This window comes from Suricata suricatta, chromosome 9 (assembly GCF_006229205.1).
Source record: "Suricata suricatta isolate VVHF042 chromosome 9, meerkat_22Aug2017_6uvM2_HiC, whole genome shotgun sequence".
In the NCBI taxonomy this organism is placed as follows: domain Eukaryota; kingdom Metazoa; phylum Chordata; class Mammalia; order Carnivora; family Herpestidae; genus Suricata; species Suricata suricatta.
Window position 1 is genome coordinate 28,922,222 of NC_043708.1, and position 21,244 is coordinate 28,943,465.

Here is a 21,244-nt window from a genome sequence, read left to right on the forward strand (position 1 = left end):
GATGCAGCACAGCACCCCCCACCCCCACCTCCTTCCATTCTGCTGTATTCTGTGTTAATCCATTTCATTAAAGAAACACATCGAATGTAGCCTCCCAAATGGATTCCATGATCTACTTAAGAGTTACAACCTGCAGTTCGTAAAACACTGCTTTACAGCACATCTGACATGACTTTTAACAGCTAATGACGTCTTATGTAATAACCCTTTTCTCTGATAGGAGGAAACAGCACCTCAGGCTTTGACATAATTTCTAGCTTTGATTCTGATCTGACAAAAAAAAAAGCTGCAATGCAATACTTTTTTGATTTTTAGTAGAGATATTACTGTAGTATGGTTTGAAGTCTTCCATTTCTGACTAAATATGGCATATTATGTCTTGTGCTCCGGTCTATAAATATAATGCAAGAATGTTGCAGCTTGCAAAAGGGATGTTAATAAAAAATAGGCGATAACCCCTGGGAAAATTTCCCTCCACCTCAAAATCAGGACTAGCTTTTGCTTCACCTCAGCAGTGGTCTGTTTTGCTTGTAAAGTCAAAGGATCATACCACTGTGTTATATATATGAAATATCTTTCTGTTGGATGCCAACAACTGGCACACGCACAGGACATCACCATTGTGTGTCCTGGGCACTAGCTTTTCAAAAATTTTCCTGTAGCCATGTTTTCCCTTCACCACACCACACCCCTCCAAGAGATTTTCTTGCCGAGGTTTAATTTTGTGGTACAGGTATAGGCTGCCTCAAGTCCATACTGCATCAAGGCTGATAATAATCAGTAAGGATAACAGAAACAATAATGTACTATGAAATGGACACGTTGTTTTCATCTTTTGGGCCATGACTTCTTGGGGGAATGAAAGCTTTGGAACTTGTAATCGCTAAACTTTCCTCTAGTTCAAAAAACTCTTTGAAATGGTCTTTTAAGCTACATAACATTTAGTACTAAAACTGGTTAGAAGACCCCAAAGATTTTACCTTCTCTGTAGTCCCTCTTTCATTTCTACCACTCCTACTAACACATAGCTAGAAACCTTCTGCCCAGTCGGTAATAACAGAATGCAGTACGATAAAGCCTAAGCAGGGAGAGAAGACTCACTCGTAGAAAATGAAAGCCAATGGATTCACAATTCTAACCCTCGACCAGCTTGCCACGTCTAATTGTCCTCCAAGGTGAACAGACCACCCACTAGCTTCCCATCACTTATCTCTGAAAATATAAGAATGATACATGGAATCAAGAAGTGGGCTGTACGATGAAGAAAGAAGATTAAAAGCCAGCTTTTTGTGACACACATAAAAATTCGTAAGAGGATTTTTATTATGTCATTCAGGTAAAATGTGGTGTTGAACAGTAACTAACACTGATCAGCGGCCAGGCACTCATCTGGCTAACAGTGGGCACCACCACTGTCCCCATTTAGGAGATGAGAAAATGGAGGCCCGCAGAGATCAATCTGCCCAAGATCACACAGCCAGCAAGTAACAGAGCCGAGATCTGAACTCAAGAATGAACCACACGGGGGTCAGCCTTATGTTCCCAAACTTCTTCAAGTGATCACTGCATCTCACCCAAGGCACAGTTGGTGACAAAATGGAAACCTCAACAACCTTTAAAGAGCTATGGGCCGCATGAACTGCAATTTCAATATTTCAGGGCTAAGAGACACAGGAAAGACGCTGAAACCCTGCTGGTTGAAAAGCCACTCATTCTCCCTACTTTTTCAGCCTTTTTATTCTTTCTTTCCCCCTTCGTTTCTGACTACCCATCACTCTCTCCTTCTTCCTTTCAACACGAAAACACAGATGGAAAAACCACCGTACAGCACACCCAACAGAGCGTCACAACACTGGACTCTTGAATCAAGCAGAGTCACATGTCTTGAGGACAGTGAGGTCCCTAATGAGCCATGGGGTTTTTGTTTGGAGAAATACTTAACCTCTTTGCACCCCAGCTCTTTGCCTCAAAAGTGAGAGAGCTGAACCCGATGAACTCTCACAGCCTTTCTGGTTCCAAAGCAGAATGTGTTTGGATTTTGACATACTTGTGTTTTAAAACTGAGACAAAACGTTGTGATCCAGTCTACTTAAAAGGTAATTTGGTCCTTTTATGTAACTTGTTTGTTTTTAGCTCTTCCTCCTGAATGGTCCTTGATTGCTTTCTTCAAAAGCTGTAGGCTAGGGGTCCTCAGCAGAATAAAGGTCCCCCACTCCTGCACAACACGATTCAGAACAGCATGATTAAATGTGGGTGAAATGGGTAATGGGGTGTTTTTCATCTTGCCCAGGCACTGACTGCTGAGGATTCGGAGGCCACAGACACCAACAGATTAATGCGTGGGGCTGGGTTCGGGTCAGCTCCAGCGCTCCAGAGCGGGGCTGTCTGGGGGTGAGGGGGCCCCCTGAAGTCCAACGCTCACTCCCTGGGAGCCCTCTGGTGGAGGCTGCGCTAAGCCCAAACCTCTGCTGCAGCAGGCCGTGCTTCTAGCAGGTCCTGCCTGCCCTGCAGCAGCTACGGAACCTCTCCAAGCCTCCTCCTCATTGTCTTCATGGAAATGAAGATTTTTTTAAAAATGTCCAATACATAGTAGGAGCTCAGGAATTTTGCTTTACTTCCCCCATCCTTTCTTCTTTAAAAAAAAAAACCCTTTCGTTGGAGAGCAATTCACAGAGGATCTGCCCATGTCCTAAGAACAGGGAAAAGAGCCCTATTTTACTTTTATTACTGAAGCTCCACTTTGCTGCTAAACCATCTTTATTTCATGAATACAAAAGACCTGCCTTTTCACAGCTAAGGACTCTCCCGGGTGACTGCATACAATCACCACACTGGGGCCTGTGACCCCTGAGCCTCCTGGGGACCCGAGAAGCAGGCAGCTGAGGGGCAGCGGGGCTCGGGGTGCCTGGGGGAGGCCTGTTCCGCCTCGCGCTGGAGCTGCAGTAACAGCTGACAAAGGAGAGAGTGACTAGTCAACGAACAGAGTAATTAGTTGCTAGGAAAACAGCAGTGGGAGTGTGAAGTGTGGAGGAGCAGAGAAAAAGACAGAGGAGCATTATCTTATTTTGTTGAAAATTACAGCAAGGTGCTAATGCTTCAACTGTTCCTTTGAAGTTGTTTCTAAAGGAGGGAAGGGGAAGAGGAGGCTTTCAGTCCTCCAGAGGCATCAATGGCGCCCTTTCACACCTGTCCAGAAGGTGTGACTGTGGTCTCAGGAGGGACACTAGTGACAGGCACAGGGTGAGCTTCCCAGGCAAGGGGTTATGCGGCGCGCTGATCCTTCATCCCAGCCTCCCCATCCCACATCCTCATGGGGCAGGCTCCTAGCACCTTTCGGTCCTGTGGCCGCCTGCTCCACTGGCTAGGAGAGTGGCACTGAGTGACTCAGCGGCAGTGCTGGAAGAGTAAGACAAACGTGGCTCCTTCACTGAGGGGTGTGCGGGAGCCAGTCTGTCCTGGCTTTCAAGAGCGGACTGTGAGCATCCATTCCCACTCTGCGTTCAGGGGGCTCGTGCTGGGAGCTTGAAATCGACCAGCGGCAGTATCGACACCATGGGAATCAGCAAATGCTACAGATCAAGGTTCCTGTCCTCAACAGAAAGCTTTGTACCAGCAGCTCCCTGCTTACGCTGGTGTGTAAAAACTGGACCTGTGCCCCAAGCGTACAGAGTAGTAGTTAAGAGCTTGGATTCTCAAGTGAAACTTAAATTTGCCAGATGAGCTTGGAAAGTTACTAGCCTCTTTGATTCTTGGTTTCCTTTAAATAGTAGTAATAGTAATACTCTGACCTCATAAAGTGGTTATAGGGATTAAATGTGCTAATCCATGTAAAAGTGTCTTTCTTAGGATCTGGCAAATTAAATTCTCAGCAAATGTTAGTTGTTCTTGTAACACAGCACAGAAGACCTATCTAGCTTAGTATATCACTGTAGATAAGCCACCTGCTCCCACAGGCCCATCTCTCCTGGGCCAGGCGTTCTGACCCTTTCTTTCAGCAGCCACCACTCACAATTCAATGTCAGCAATGTTGCCCATTCCACCCAGTTCATCACATACTCCCATTCCAGTACACCTATTTCCCCGCTCCCCACCCCGTGCAAACTGGGGAGCCTAGAAGCCAGTGGAAAGGCCTCTGAACACACAAGATGGCGCCCTACCATGTACAGACTCATTCTGAGACCACTAATCCTCAGACTGGCGTCTTTAATTCTGCACTGTGGTGTAATTAACAGTGACAAGTTACAAAGCTTGGTTACCTTCTCCAGTTTATAGCTGCCTGTTCAGAAGCAATCAAGTAGATAATGTGAAGGAGAGATCAAGTGACAGAAGACAGAGCGACCAGAGGAGAAGAACAGAGCAGGTGGAGAGCGCTGTGAGGGGCCAACCACCACTTCTGCCCACCTCCAGAGTCATTCCTGAATTCCAGTTCAGCAAAATGCTTAACATTAATGATGTGCTTGAGGAAACCAGAGAAGACCTTAACTAAGGTAGGGTATGTGTTTCAGAATGACCCCCCTCAATAGCTAAAATACAAAGTTCTGTACAGATACTTTAGTTTCCAGAGAAATCCAGTCATCCAAAAGGGAGCATTTCTTATAGCTGTTAGAGTGTTCCCTGTATTCTGACAGGCACCTAGCATCTGGGCCGTCTAGGCAGGGCGCAGGGTTCAGAAATGCCACGCTGAGTGTGCTGCTGTCTGTAACACTTGATTTGAAGAACTGAAGTACCTTCAGTTTCTCATTGCTGCTTACTTTTTCAAGGACACAGATAACCAATAATAACTTTAAACTTACTATCATCTCTTATGCGTGAATCTTTGAGAGCTCAGGTGCAGGACAGGTTTGGGGGAGAGAGGGGGGTTAAGGATGTTGTCTTGGCTTTAGAAGGCCTAAGTATTAATTGCCAAAGCTTAAGAGAAACTCTCAGAAAATAATGGGCTGAAAGCAAATCAGCAGATTGAACAAAACTAGTAAAAATAACATGGACACGCCCAAAAGAGAAAAGGAACAGTTGATTAAATTTGTTCCATCAAGAAACCTCTCTAGAGACGGAGAAATTAAATTTTCAAGAAGGCTGCTGGCCTGGCAGGAGCGGGGAGGGGCAGGGCCCCGGGCTTCCCTCTGCGGAAGGCGGGGGTCGAACTGCTAGCCATCATGAGCTCTTTGAAGCCAATTCCCGACAGACAGAGGCAGTTAAGCAAACACCTGCTAAGTCACGTCTGGGGTTCCAGGCTGAGAGAGCAGGGGTCAACATGACATTCCGAGTTTTGGACAGAAAGAAGAATGAGAGTCTCATGGAGCATAAAACCAAAACGTCTGACGGTCTGTGCTGCTCAGGGGGTTATAATAGCAAGTGCTCAACATTTCTCAGCTACGGGTGCAAGATGTTTAAGATGGGTATTACCAGACTTCTCTATCTGTAACGGCAACTTCCTAAATCCACAGCTGTAAATCCTGGGACTGGTCCAAGTTAGTCCCTCTTTCCAGCTGCTGCTGACACATGCTGAAAGGGAGCTATGTCCCGAGTCAGACTTTCCCCGGATGGAACTCCGAGCGCCGCGTGTAGCCCACCACACTTCACAGCAGCCCCCTCCCCCACCCACTAGGAGAGGATGTTCCACGTGGTGCATAAACCTGGATTCCCAGGTTCACAGCTGCCTACTCAGACCTACCTCCGCGGGGTGCAGTCGTCATGCGGGGGGATGATGACGACCTTCACTGTGACAGATGTTCTCAGGAGGTCGATCATCTGCTCATGGCTCAGGGTGGCCACGGCCACCTTGCAGATCTCCACCAGCCGGCTCCCCTGCCTCAGCCCCGCTTGCCAGGCGTAGCCGTAGGGCTCCACGTCGGCCACGATGCCCTCGTAGTTGACATGGAAGCCGAGCTGGCCTAGCCCGTTCCTTCGCAGAGTCATCTCCACCGACTCACAACCTTTTGACACAAACTGGACAAGGAAACAAAAGGCATCACGGTTCAGCTCTGTAGGGTGTTAAGTGGTAGACAGGGAACTTGAAAACACTGCATGCGGGGTTATTTCTGAATACCCGCTGCCGGCTGGGGAGCGGTGTGGTTATTTCCCCTTCACTAACCTCCATTCAAGGGGCCAGAAAGAACATACTTGTTGTATCCAAAGAACTCAATGACTTCACTGAACTTACAAGGAAACCCTCTCACGGAGGCCTACTGGGAGTCGGCAGCCAAGAGAGACTGTATTCTGCTACCCGCTTCGTCCCTTAGAAATTCTAGGCAGCACAGACACTCAATCGAACAATTCTCCTTGACAACTAAAGCAGGCTGGCTGGGCTACACCGTCAGCCATCAGGGCAGTGGGACCAGGTCACACGCAAATGGTTTCCAACCCAAACGCACAGCAAATGTGTCTTCTCCCACTTGTTCTACTTTTCCTTCTGGAAAATGAGGGAAAACCAGTGTGACATAAACTCTGGGTTGCCTCAGATTACCAGGGGGTTTTCAGAGGCGCTAATAAAATAGCACCCACTTTCGAGACTTGGTTCTAGTCTGTATTGAAAGGTTTAGGAGGGAGACGTTGAATGTAGGTTGGTGGAAGGAAAAGACTCACCTGCAACCTCTTTACAATCTCCTTGATATCCTCGTTATTAATTAAACTCTCCACCGAAACACACTCTCCTCGCTCGTAGAAGATTTTGAGGCTGGTGTCAGTCGAGGTCCACCCTATCACATCTCTGCAGGAACAATTAAAAACCACGCTCTTTGTTTCCTGCTCAATGAGGACGATGAATTCGTTGGAGATCCCCAATAGACAGTCTATTTCCATGGCCGTGTTGTAGTCTTTGGCCCGGACGGCCCACACAATGGCCCCCATGCTACTGAGCTCAGCTCCCGGATATGGCTTAGACTTCTCCTTCTTCTTGGAGGCCAGAGAGATGAATGGGAACTTGCCAGATGGGTCAATTGGGGTGTTGGTGACATTCTTTTCTGCCAGATCTTTCAGGTATTCCTGGCGGGTCCGAGTTGCCATGGCCCGAAACTTTTCTGATTTATGAGCAGCGTTTTCTGCATTAATCACTTTGGCCAAGAGGAAGTCCCTGAACACATTTGACTTAGGGAAAGTGACCCCTTTGGGGATGGGAGGTCCAAAGGAAGGCACGTCTCTGGACCTGGTGACGGCCACACTACAAGACAAAGCAAAGGTGAGAGAGCACATCAGTCTCCTGAGCCTTGCAGCAGGAGAATAAAATACGCTTTCTCAAAGACAAGGACATCCCTCAGGAGGAAACTGTCACTGTCCAATAAGAAATAGCACACATTTCTATTTAGCAGGAACACACCTTTCTGTTCAACCACACTGAGGATTTAGAAAACACAAACTTTTCTGTAGGCCAAAAAACCCCAAAAGGCTTAGCAAAGAAAGTATTTCCTTTCATTAACAGATAGTAAACCAAACGTAACTCCATGAAGAAAAAGTTCACTACAATATTCTATCTTTAAATACCTATTGATTATTTCCAAGCAGGGGTTACTAATCAGCGTAACCTTTTAGAAGAAGCATAGATTTTGTAATAACACAAATGTGGTCTCCATTTTAGACATGATGCCTATATATGCAGACAGCTTATAATGAAAAATATCCAAAGATGCAGGACATAAAAAAAGCTGTAATACATAAAAAAAAAATGAACAAACATTACTTTTTGGCCTATACAACCAGACCAAAAAGCATAATTTTAAAATGACAATTGAAATTTCAGTATTAAAATGATTATGATTTTTATAGTAATATTAAAATTGTTATTTTGGGGCCATCTATGTGGCTCAGTCGGTTAAGCTTCCGACTTTGGCTCAGGCCAAGATCTCACAGCTTGCAGGTTTGAGCCTGCACAGGGCTCTGTGCTGACAGCTCAGAACCTGAGCCTGCTTCTGATTTCTTTGTCTCCTTCTCTCTCTGCCCCTCCCCCAACACCCTGCTCACACTGTCTCTCTCTCTCTCTCTCTCTCTCAAAAATAAACATTAAAATTTTTTTTCTTAAAATTGTATTTTTTTAAACATTTGTTTAGTTTTGAGAGACAGATCATGAGCAGGGGAGGGGCAGAGAGAGAGGGACACAAAGAATTGGAAGCAGGCTCCAGGCTCTGAGCTGTCAGCACAGAGCCTGACGCGGGGCTGAAACCTACGAACTGTGAGATCATGACCTGAGCCGAAGTCGAACACTCAACTGACTGAGCCACCTAGGTGCCCCTAAAATTGTATTTTTAAGCTGATCTATTCTTTGATCCACTTCCTCTGCATTTGGTATTTGGTACTTACTGATAATTTATTTGCAAGGAAAATATTTTCCTTCTCCTCTTATTTGAGAAATCCCACCCCAATCACTTCCTTTGCATAATATTGCTAAAATTGGGCCTAAGATAAGGACCATATGAGCATTTGTAATAACCGATTATTTTTAATCTCAAAAAAACCCCCAAGTTTTTCCTAAAACAGCAACCAACATAAGTTCAATGGAAACAGAAATGGTGTGTGTTTTCTATCATGTTCTCATGGTCTCATTCTAGGACCTCAGCAAAGTTTGAGAGGGCCGGAAATGATTGTAACAGAGCAAACGTCTGTCTTTTCCAATCACCTGATTATTTAAAAGTAAGTCCATTATGCAATTGTACCAAGTATTACAGCAGCAACACAAAATGCTTTTTCTGAATTTCCAGAATGGAAAAGTCATAATTAGAGAGTGTACATATTGCAAAGTGAATTAAAGAACTCTTGTTTCATTACTATTTTTGTTTTAAGAAGGCTTTACTTTAAGGTATTTAGCTTTGTTTCTCAAAAAATGATTATTTCTTGTGACAACAAGAGAAATAAATAAAAATCAGGAACCTCAGGACAGAAGGTGCCTATGTTGTCTGAGGATGTCATGGGATGGCCTATTTGTTGGTTGTTATTATTTTTTTAAGACTATTCAGTTCACTTCATGACAAAGAAAGGTGGCCAGCAATACCTCCCTTTTCTAACTGGGGAAGAGAATCCACGGAAACCTCCATATGCATTTAACCTGATTATACCATATCAGAAAGGCAATTTTCCTCATCTATTGTGAACAGTCTGGCTTTAGTGCTGACAGCCATGTAATTTTAATTTGATCATTTTTTAAAAAGTCAAGCCAAAGACGCTAAAATCCAGATATGCTAGCTTTTCTAAGAGAAATCTTGTAAGGATCCTGAAATACTCATTTTTAAATTGCCAATTTCTCCTCTTGCTAATTTCACTTCAAATGGTTATTCTTTCTCAAGCAGCAGCTGTGGTTTTCTTTTAAACAAGGAGAGGAAAATGCTGACTGGGGGCACCAATATGAGCACCCCCTATCCATTTGCCCCTTATACTTGCTTAAGGTTTTCTACAGATCTATTTATTAACTGTTAGCATTTTAGACAAATATGTACTGAACACCCAGTGATAATTAGAAGCCTCTAGAATGGCCTATGAGGGAAAGAACTGAATCCTGAACATATAATTATCAATGAATCATCATGGTAGGGAGGTAAAGGATATGGGCGCTAAAATCAGCTTTGCATCATTAGAAACAGAACCTTTACAGAAGATGAGGAAGATGATACCCTGGGATGCTTTTTGTGAACAAAGGGTTTCGTTTTGGGTTCATCTAACTTCAAGGTTTTCTACAAGGTTAAAGGCTCATTAATTTAGATGCCACGGATTCTGAACTCCTGATAATAAGGCCTGCTTTAAGCTCAGCAGTAAGAGTATTTTTGCTTCATAAGAAGCCTTTCTAGAACTTCAGTTTGCTATATATAGATACTTAAGATGTATTAATTATAGATGGTTCTTGCTATTTTTAAAAGCAGATTCCAAAAAGCTTCTGCCTGGACACGAGTTAGCCTCATAGGCAGTACTGTACCCCTCAGAAATAATGCATTCTTTACAACCACAGCCATGCCCTATGTGCTCAGCAGTGCTGGGGACCAGGGTGTTCTCCTCAGGAGGCTTACCCAGCAGCCACAGCTCAGAGGCTGAAGCAATGATGGAAAGGTAGCACTGGAAGGGAACACACAGAATTCAGTGTTCCTCAAACTGTCAAAAAAAATCTTGAGTGTCATCTTAAAACTCATCTTGAATCTGCATTCTACCGAGGAGTATGTGTGTTTGTTTTAACACAAAAACAGGTTCTGTCCGTCAAACCTCGGGAGTACGGCTGAAAGACTAGGAAGGTGTCCTGTGTTTTACTGATGTCTGACCTATCCCTGAACCTCCATTCGAGTGGCTGGTAGGAGTTCTTCACTTCAGGAAACGGACTCTGTGAAGTGAAATGACGTGCCCAGAGCCTCTCCCAGAGAGCCAGGACTGGAATTCGAGCTTCTGGATGCCAGCAGCGAGCTCTGACAAGACCGCACGATTCCCCCTAAAGTAAGGGAACATTTTTAAAGCTCCCACTCTTGAGGTGCTTGCAAAAGGGACCGTCCACGAGAGTCACAGCGCTGCAGAGACCACCATTAGGCTGGGCTTCGTGCCATTTGCTAGCATCAAAGACCCTGGATAAAGTAGCAGGTCTTGACACCCTAAGCCATTAGGCTGACGATGATAGGAATATTCCAGAGATACACGAACCAAAGTCTCAATGGAAAAAAGTGAGACAACAATGATGCTTGAATTTCTGAAGCAGCATGGAAATTGCAATAAACAATTCCAACCCCAATCCAATCCCAAATTTAGAAGGAAGAGGACTCAAAGTCAAAATGGTAGAGGGAGGTTTCCGCTTCTTGGACTACCAGCGTGGGGAGCTTTCCGAGAAAGCGGGCTGGGGCAAAGGACAGGAATGGCCAGCGGCAGAACAAACGCATGCCTGTCGTTCCCTCCCTGGGGGGCTCTTGACTTCTAGTAGGATTCGTTCCCCCACACTCACGGGGCACTGACTGTGTGTGAGGCATTGTGCTCACGCTGAGGATCAGGATGCGAGGTCCCACGCTCAGCCCTCCAGCAGTTCAAAGTCTAGTTACGCTACATCCAACGGTCTGAGTGCTCTTGTGGGAGGTGTGGGGTGCTACTGCAAACACTTAAGGAAGACATTTACCTAATCCTGGGAGGTCAGGGGAGCCCTCCCAGAGGAAAGCAAGCAAGAGCTGGTCAGACGAAGGAGGGGTAGGGGTGTGTAGGAAGAGGCATTTCTGCCCTGGGTAGTAGCAAGTGTAGGCGAGGGAGGGAACACGGTATCCCCTGGGAGCTGAAAGCCACCGCCACGGCCCTGGTGGCAGCGGTGAGGAGGAGGATCGGCAGAGGCCCCAGTGGGGGCAGAGAGTGGAAGGGCCAGGCCTGAAGGACCCCGTGCGGAAGACTGTCCACCAGAGTCTGCACTTCTCCCCAGATGGTTTAATCACCTAGAGTGACTTGTTCAGGTTTTCGTCTCCAAAAGATCAGCTACCCTGGACAACAGGGATGCTGTCTGTGGCTTGAGATGGACCTTCGGAAAGAAATTTCCACCACCTGACCCACTCTGATTTTTTTCTCCTCCCAGCTGAAGTTTGCATATTTGCTTATTTTTATTCAAGAAAAGAAGGGCGTGTACATTGAATATGCACACACACACTCCCTGCCTACACGAGATACTTACTTATGGGATTTCAAGTAGACGCCAAGCAGCCTGCCACTGCACAGAAAGGGAAATTTAAGATCTGAGAGGTTTGACAATCTGGTCTGATTCCAAGTGCTTTTTGCACTATGTCATACTACCGCCTCTCAGCATTTATTATATCTTAACCTCCGAATATGGAAATCTCTGAGAGGAGAAACCTGCATTTCTACCTTTCTAAATGTACTGACTGACCACAATTTAACACTTGTTTTAAAGGCTTGGGTCATTATAACCACTTACAACTACCCTAGTTTTAAAACTACTAGTAATCCCTCAATGTAATCAAAAATCAATGTTCCAGTGCTCAGTTGTTTAAGATGTCCTATACATTATTAAATCTTTTTATCGAAAATGGGTCCAAATAAGGCCCACACACTGCAATTTTGTCTTTCATTTTTTTTTTTTATTCTGTTAATTCCCTTCCACTTCTCTCATTTTCTCTTTTATTTCTTGCATTTATGTGTTGAGGAAATTGGGTCATCACATAGACTTGCCTGGAGTCTGAGTTTTGCTGAATACAGTCATGCTCTTCTGTCTCGCGTATGTCCTGTAAATTGCCTCCTCCAGAGGTTTGATCAGATTTAGGTTCAATGGCGGAGGAGGGTGGAGGGGGGAAACAAGACTAATTCATAGGTGTAGACAGATCCTTCCATGAGACGCACGTTTGTCTCTCTTTCTGATATCAGCAACCTCTGAACATCAATGCCCAGATCTCTTAATTCATGAGTTGCTAAAAAACATCAGGGAAAATTTTTACACTGTGTTTTTACAAAGTGAGGCCCTCAGGGGTGAGCTCAGTATATCTGGTCCTTTGTTTTCAAACCAAATGACCCCAGACTGCTGTGCTTACTGGATTTATACCTTTGATGTGAAGAGTTTTCCTACATCTCAGGAATCACTTAGTGATGTCTCAGCACATCCTTGCCACGGAGCAGTCCTTCATCTTTTTGATTTGTTGCTTCTAATCTGCTGTATCAGCCAGGACCAGATAATTAAGCTCAGTGTAATGATACAAATAAAATAAGAGACCGGGGGCTGTCTTATCAGGTGTAAGCATAAACTTTAGTACAGGCTTAGTGATAAATTTCTGAGTTCTTGACTATGTCTACCGTTCAAGGTCAATTGGTCTCTGGATTTAGTTTGAAATAGTCAGTTTTTCCTCTTAGAAATAAATTATAAATTATAAACTTTCCAGTCCCCAGGAAGATAGAACATCCATTATTCAGGACCTCATTTCCATATCTACCACAGGATTTCTTCTCGTTGTTCCCCTACTATGTCCCCGGGCCTAGAATAGTGCCTAGCACACACCTGATGACGGCTGTAAAGAGTTGGTGAAAGTAAATGAACAACATGTTCAAAGTTGTCTTTTTGTATACACTGGATCTGGCACGGTGACATTGGGTGAATTCCCCTAAAAGTCTATACTGCGCTCCCGGGTGGCCCAGCATTCCAAAGGGCTCCACTGCCACGTGACCCCATCTATGGCCACACTTTCTTACTGCACTCGCCGCCTGCCTTATTCTGGCTACACTTCCGGAGACACCACTGGCCGCTCCTAGAATCACTTCTGTTTTCCCCACTGAACTTCCCCCATCCATGCTCTAAAACACACGCTGAACCCCATTTTGTCAGTTAAATGTTCCTTATACCTTCGGCCTGCACTGACCCACCCTCTCCACCCCTTCACAGCGAGAAGCTCCGATGAGCAAACACCTTTTGTGGTTTCCTCAGCACAAGTATGGAGATGCCAATAAGTAAACGTGAGTGTCTGCTGGGGAAGAAGTTCAGAGCAAGAGATTCTCAATGATAAGAAGTATTTTGATCCCTCTAGCTGTATCACTCAGGGCTAGAGTTAAGTTAGATTTAAATCTAATTTAGGAGAAATCAATACAGCTCTAAACTTCTCAACCAAAGTACGATAAGAAATGGAAGAGGCCCATAACTTCATACCCTAGTGTTCTGGGGAGTGACTGGGGTATGAGAAAAACTCACAGGTACAGAGATTCTTTGGAAGACCTATTCTGCTTCGTGATACATTTATTTTCGGAGAACATAAACCCTTCATGCTTTCTCCCATGCATTAGCTACAACAGAGGTGCCCTATCTGCTCTGGGACTTGACGCATCTGTCCCCTTGAAGCATCTGACATCCCCACACACTATGGGAGACATGCCTAGCTCATTTTGAGAGGGACTGAGAACAATCAATACACCTCGAGTTACCAACAGAAAAAAGATCTCTACTCTAGTTTCTTGTGATTTCTTTTTTTTTTAATTTTTTATGTTTATTTATTTTTGAGAGAGAAAGAGAGAAAGAGGAAGGGCAGGGAGAGGGGGAGACACAGAATCCAACGCAGCCTCCAGGCTCTGAGCTATCAGCACAGAGCCCAACATGGGACTCAAATTCATGAACCGTGAGATCATGACCTGAGCTGAAGTCTGACACTTAACCAACTGAGCCACCCAGGCACCTCTCTTGTGATATCTTTTAGTGATGTCACAAATTGGTATGTCCTCTTGGATTTGCAAAAGGCCCATGTTCAGTTTCTAAGCAGGGCACTGGGTCTTCAAGCAAGCTTGGCAACTAGGAAATTCCAGGCCAGCTTGTGTGCCATGAGCTGGGGTGCTGTAATTAAAACAAAACAAAACAAAACTTCTTCCCACAAAGGGTCCAGCATCACACTGCATGGTGGGGTTCAAGAAGATGGGCTCTCCAGGCACCAGATTAGAAATGAGAGAGACAGCAAAAAGCATGGTTTTCAAGGCTGGGGTGGGGAGTTTTAAAAGAATAAGACAGGGGTGCCTGGGTGGATCAGTGGGTTGAGCATCCAACTTGAGCTCAGGTCATGATCTCTTGATTTGTGAGTTCAAGCCTCTGTACTGACAGCTCAGATCCTGGAGCCTGCTTTGGATTCTGGGTCTCCCCCCTCTCTCTGCCCTCCCCCATGCTCTCTCTCAAAAATAAACAAACACTAAAAAATTTTTAATAAAAGAGTAAGACAGATATCACTTCCTCATCTAGCAAAGTGTTGGAGAAGGCTGAGAGACCTTTCCTCCTGATTCATCTATTTAGACTTACCCTGGCCACGTGTGGCTGTTGAGCACTCGATTAGGGGCAACTGTGACCAAGGAGTATGCGATTACAGATTTTATGAAGTGACACTCAAAAGCTTTTGAAAAGCATGTCTGGAACACTGGAGTATATGAATCTATTTTTCCAGTCGCAACTTTTATGAAATCTGAACATTATGTTCAATGAAAATCCAACATCCTGAGATGAGCTGTAACTCTAAAATGCACTCCATATTCCAAAGTCTCAGTCCAAGAAAATATGTAAAATAGGTCAGTAACCTTTAAAACTTAAAAATCACATGTTGAAATAAAAATAAAATGTATTATTGGGTCAAAAGTGATACTCCTAAAATTAAGTTTATCCATTTCTTGTTACTTTATTTTTAAAATTTTTATTTTTTTCTGTTTTATTTATTTTTGGGAGAGAGAGAGACAGACAGACAGACACAGTGTGAGCAGGGGAGGGTCATAAGGAGAGGGAGGTACAGAACCTGAAGCAGGCTCCAGGCTCTGAGCTAGCTGTCAGCACAGAGCTGGATGTGGGGCTCGAACCCATGAACCATGAGATCATGACCTGAGCTGAAGTCGGACACTTAACCGACTGAGCCACCCAGGAGCCCCTCTGTCATTCTACTTTAAATAATCATCATGTTATTTATTCTAAATAAAGCAGCTTCCAGAGACCATATTCTTGGTAAAAGGCTGCAGGTATAGGTCTCTTCCATTGGGAGTTCCCGCGCCCTTAGCCCAGAGTTCGGGAATAGCTGGCAGATCAGCCGCAAGGGCAACAAAGGCCCCTGCTTCCCAGGGCACGTGAGCGGGGCAGCACAGCCGAGCAGTGAAGGGGCCGGGCTCTAGAACCAGACTCGGTGCATTACGATCTCAGCTGCCCAGCATCAGCTGACCTCAGGCCAGTGACCTATCGCCCCTGCGTGAGCTTCCTCCTCAGAAAGTGGGGGATAAAAACAGTACCTAATGCATGGGTTTTAAAAATTAAATAAGGTGACCCATGTGAAGTGGCTAGAAAGAGTGCTGGCTTATCACCAGAGCCCAACATACACAGTTACTGCAGGCTGTGCAAGAAGGCAGTGGTTTACAGTAGTCCAGAGTAGCCTTTCCTTGTTTTGTTCCCTGAACTTGCTTGCTCCCCTCCCATAATTAACCTGCGCTGGCTCCTTCCTACAAGTAGACAGCTGTGGCTCTCACAACCAACCAACCGTCAGTCTGTACTGGCCACTTTCTGTGTGGGTGGCTATATGAATTTAAAAACAAATACCCAGGGGCGCCTGGGTGGCTCAGTCAGTCAAGTGTCCAGCTTTGGCTCACGTGATGACAGCTAGCTCAGAGCCTGGAGCCTGTCTTCAGATTCTTTGTCTTCCTCTCTCTCTCTGACCCTCTCCTGCTTGTGCTGTCTCTCTCTCTCTCTCTCTCTCTCTCTCTCTCTCTCTCTCTCTCAAAAATAAAACATTAAAAATCTTTTTTAAAAATAAAAAAGAATCCAATTTCTAAAACAATAAATAAAAATAAAGCAAATAAAACAAATACCCAATATTAACAAGGCCTAATCTTCCAAATTTTAGCGATGGAAAGACAGGATAAAATTCCATTATTTTAAAAGGACAGATTCCTATTAGAAACATCTTGTTAGTGCTATAACAGCCTGACACATCTACTTGGTACTATGCACATGTTGACCCAGCAATTCAAGGTTCTTATCCTCGTCAACACCCAAAGGTCTCTTACAGATAGATGCTTGAATTCTGATACTCCTAAGACTGGGTTGACATGGGACACTGAGACAATCCCACCGGAACGCTTACTAACGCATTGAAATGCCTCAAAGATTGCAGTCAGAAACAGAACAAATCAAACCAGTCCTAATACAAGGGCCGGGGCTTTTTAACAATAGTAATTAAAACAAAACTTCTCTACTTATAGCATCATTCTTCTCTACTCTTGCCATGCCAAAAGCAAAGTATAATTAGCAGGATGAATAATTAGCTGGTGACCAGATGGTATGGACCAAGGACACCACCTAAGGAGGAGGTGCAAATGGAAACAGCAGGTGTTTAACTAACGTGTCTGGGCAATGTCAACGCCACTGGATGACATCATCGCGTGAATGCGGCCATCCACACGCAAAGACAGGAGTAAATGGCAAGAGACTCCCCGCTGCCACCTGCGTGAGCGGGCAGGATGCCCCCCCCCCCCCGACGTGACCTCCGGCCAAGCCCACGCAGCCGCTAGGTGCCGGTACCTGTAACACACACTGTCGGTACAGGGGTTGTGAACCCTGACGATGACAAAAACGTGCTGAAAGTGGGATCGGATGTTCTTGGGGCTGAACGGCTGTGCTCCGGGCTCTTGGAAAACAATTGTGACAATATCATTTCCAATGTGCCGCTTCCGTAGGAGCTAAAAGAAAAAATAAGCAAATGGTATAAATGACAACACTCTGCTTTTTTCCTCCCCAATTCCCTTACGTAATTGTATTTAAAACATTCACCATTAATCAGGGCATGTTAAGGTAGGTAATCTAGGCAGTTATTGTCAATAATTTAGCCCATCTTACTCCCTCCGAGGAAGGTTACAGAAATTTATATTCTGAAATTTGCATAAAATGTACAGCCCATTCAGGAGCTAACCAATATCTCTGGCATCTTATGCCAAGTTCCAGCATCTCCAAATTCTCAGTTTCCATAACAACAGTTTTGTTCCATTTTCACAGAAGAAAGAAACTTGCCATAGGGAAGATTTTTTAGAGATGAGAATGGCTGAAATAATTACACTGCAATTTATACTCTGGTTTAATTCACTTCATTTAAAGAAATGTGGCTAAGGTGTTTTCCAACATGCTTTTTGTGTCAGGAGCTGGGAGTGCAGAAATTACTAATGTTCCAGAATATAAATGTAACAATTTCAAAGCAGGTCAAATTTCAAGTCTAAATAGTTTTTTAAATTACACTTCAAGCTGCCTAAGACCACCTTCTGTTTCACATTAAATAGTGTTTTGGAAGGTGGCTTTCAAATGTAGGCACCCCAACTCATGCTAGGCCAATGACTTTCCAAGAGGGGTTTATTAGATAGTTTACTTCAACAGTGTGAAAAAAAGGGTTGAACAAAATTTGCATTTCTATTACACAGAGACTCTTACAAGGAGGAAAATAATGAGATATAACATTTATATCAACTATCTCTTAGGCATAAGCTTGCAGGTATAAACTTTTTTTTAAAATTCTCTAGTGACTTTAATTTACACAAATTACATACAATCAATGATCTAGTATTAGCTGCCAGCTGGGAGAAACAATAGCCTTTTATTAGGGTTGAGAATTGGGAGTTAGAATGTTCCAGAAATGTACTTTTAACCTTAGGAATTTCAAAGCATCCCAAATTATCTTCTAATGAGGCCATTTACTTTCATTTTTAGACATGATATATTATTGGATGTTACAGAAATAAAGGCTTGTCTGTGCTGATGGCTATACAGAATGTACTCATTATTAAACATTATTAATCTACTCAGGATCTTGGACATACCAAAAAAAATACAATTTGTCTATTATTATGTCATTGCTGCAGAGATGATGTCATTGCTTTTGTATGCAATGTCATTCTTTCTTCAAAATATTGCTTGACATGTAATACTAGTATCTTAATATAGGACCCAAATAGAAATAAATCCGTCTATCCATTCACATTGTATACAATGAAAGATAGTATTTATAAGCAAATTCCTGCCACAAGATTTTAAAAGATATGTTGTTTCTGGGGTTTTTTTCCCCTCAAGCATAAGGTGATCTACAAAGAAGAAATAAATTCTCTAGCTAGGGAATTAAAATTTCTTAATAGGCAGCAGTATCAACTACTCTTTTATTCTAATTTAGGTGCATAATAACAGTTTCGCCTTGATTGGACCCCCAAATTAAATAATTTAGACAGCTGTCCATTTTAATGCCAGCTTATGCTGCTCAACACACTTCATTTAGTAGAAATAAACAAGTAATTGAATCTTAACTACACCCTTCCATACATCTTCCCTTTCTCTCCTGTGTACTCAGGTAGGAGAAGCCTTTAAATACTACTTGTGAATGTCCTGAAGTTTTTTGACCACTTACTGACCAAAATAAGAAACACATATTTCTTCTTAGTATGATACTTTCCTATCAGAGTAATGTAGAATTGGAATTTGCATAAAACAAATTGTCAACAAGTTCCAAATCATGGGAGTTATCTTCAATAGGTTTATTTTAGATTTGAGGTGGATTCATTGCTGCCTGGTTTTGATTACTCTGGTAATCACAGCAAAGCAAAATCTCGTTACCTGGATTTGTGATTCAATCACATCTTCAGTGACAAAGTGTTGGAGTAGATCAAACACTTTTGGTTAAATTCTGTGAAAGACTGTGTGATTCATTCTGCAGCTGGCCTGGGTTCCGTTTGCACCAGAGCTGACAATGACGAAATCTATACCCGTGTCAAGGTCAGAGGGGATACTGGACCACTCGTGTTCCCAACAGCTACTGAACAGAGATGCTGTGAGCTCTCTGGCTCTTTTAAATGTCAGTTTGGTATCATTTATTTTGAAATAATACCTTTAAAAAACAACTACCAGAGACTATCTAAAACAGTACTTCCAGTTTTCGTGGTGCTCTGTAACGAGGTGCCACTTCTTAGTTTGCTACCTTAACTGACCACACGTTAGTAACAGGAATTGTGCTTTTAGATCTCTTTAAGAGACACCGTGTATGATGTATGCAAATGCAAGGGTTTATGTTCTGTGCTCTCCTCCTGACAAACATTAAGAAAAAAAACGTTTTCTGAGATCCCGTTGACATTTATTTTGATTCTTCTCCAAGTTAGTGTACTGAACCTCCTCTGAAATCTGAAATGACACATCGGTACTTTTCCTGCTTTGTACATTGGCCTCTGGAGATGGAACTTCACCCACTCACTCATATCTGGTCTCTGCAACCCTGCAGGGTCACCTAAAAACCATGATTTCAACTTGTTCTCTTCGGATTCCATAAAAACCTCAATCCCCCGTGGGTGAAAAGCAAATGATTAATTCACAAAGCCATCCAGCTGGCTGTTAACCTAGAATCTGTGACTCTTCATTTGTTTTCAGCTCATTTGCTATTCGTTATTTCCGCAAAGCACAAAAGCTTCCTGCTGTGGTGACAGGTGCAACATTAAATTCTGGTTTAAGATTTTACAAACTTGCCACTTAGGTTTCTGGGGGAAATGAACAAGGGCTAGGACACACAGACAACGCCAGGATCTCTTACCTGTTGCTTGTTGTTAGGTGTGTATGGCAGCATGGTGGAAACATGGAACATAATTTCATAGTCTTTGTACGTTGTGTACAGAGAATGCGTTCCAGTGGAATCAGCTATAGTAAAAAAAATACATACACAATAATGAGATGACTAGGAATAGGAAAGGAATAGAAAGAACAGGAAAAATAGTTCATTTAAGGAAAATATCTCCAAAAAATGAGAAAAAAAGAAATGGTTTAGGATCAAAAGATGTAGACAAGAACTAGCGTCAGCGTTCTTACCCACTTTTTGTATCTGATTCTCTTTGGCAGTCCAGTGAGACCTATGTCCCTTCTCAGAATAGTATTTGTAAGTGCATAAAATAAACTACATGTGATCTCAATAGAAATCAATTATTCTGAAAACCAGTTATCAAATATAATTTTAAAATATGATACAATAGCATTAGATTCCTATAACAAGTTTTAGCAATTGACCTAATAGAACTACTATCATAGTGATGTGCATAAGCAGTAGTTTGAAGGATCTCAAAAAAAAAAAAAATACAGTCTAGAAAGATCTATCCTTTCAACTTGCAATAAAATCATAGACAGAACTTAACACAACTGTGGTTTGTTGCCTACATTCATAATTGAAGAAAGTCCTAAATTTTAGTTAGGGGTTCAGTGAAAATAAATGTAAAATGATTTCCCATCCAAGTCCACATATCCCTGAACTCTGTCCACAGACATCAAGAACACCTTTTCCAATACTTGTGATTCAAGCAAGAGAATTGTTTTATCCTTAGCAGATGAGAATTTAATAGGACTGTAACCTGAAGAACTATAACAAAGGTGTTTAAGCAATGTCTAACAATTTTTTTATAGACTGTGTTCTGCTTTCATCTTCCTTAAGTAAAAAGCAACCTGTACCCCCTTAATCATCAACAAATCAATTGCCCAGAAATAATCAGAAACCAGAGAAGAGAATTATTAACTGTCCAATTGAATGGGAGCATCTCTGATCTTTGAAGGACCTGGACTTGCAGCTGCTAAATGACATTAGTGCGTTTCGTTCACGCTGGGTAAAGTCAAGCTCCATCGACCATACCACTGAGGACCAGAACACTTTACTGCACCTTAGGGAACCTGGTTTGAAAGGCAGATTTCCATGCGCCACCCCCAGAAATACTGCGCAGTGGGTACGGAGCTGGGCAAAGGAACCTAATTTAAAAAGCACCCCCAGGGTGACTGTAATGCAGGAGCTCTGCTGCCTTTCAGGTGCTGCTCCAA

General features: G+C 43.3%; 1 protein-coding gene across 7 annotated transcripts in view; it reads right to left on the minus strand.

Annotated features, from left to right (window-relative positions):
- SIPA1L1 (signal induced proliferation associated 1 like 1) overlaps nt 1-21,244 on the minus strand; it is a 365,455-nt gene that overhangs the window by 62,113 nt on the left and 282,098 nt on the right. For all 7 annotated transcript variants that reach the window (XM_029952089.1, XM_029952096.1, XM_029952095.1 and 4 more), the window contains 4 exons: nt 19,983-20,086; nt 16,952-17,109; nt 6,583-7,156; nt 5,672-5,946 (listed from right to left, as the gene is read on the minus strand). In XM_029952089.1, coding sequence (XP_029807949.1) covers nt 5,672-5,946; nt 6,583-7,156; nt 16,952-17,109; nt 19,983-20,086 — 1,111 coding nt within the window. The remainder of the gene's footprint in view (nt 1-5,671; nt 5,947-6,582; nt 7,157-16,951; nt 17,110-19,982; nt 20,087-21,244) is intronic.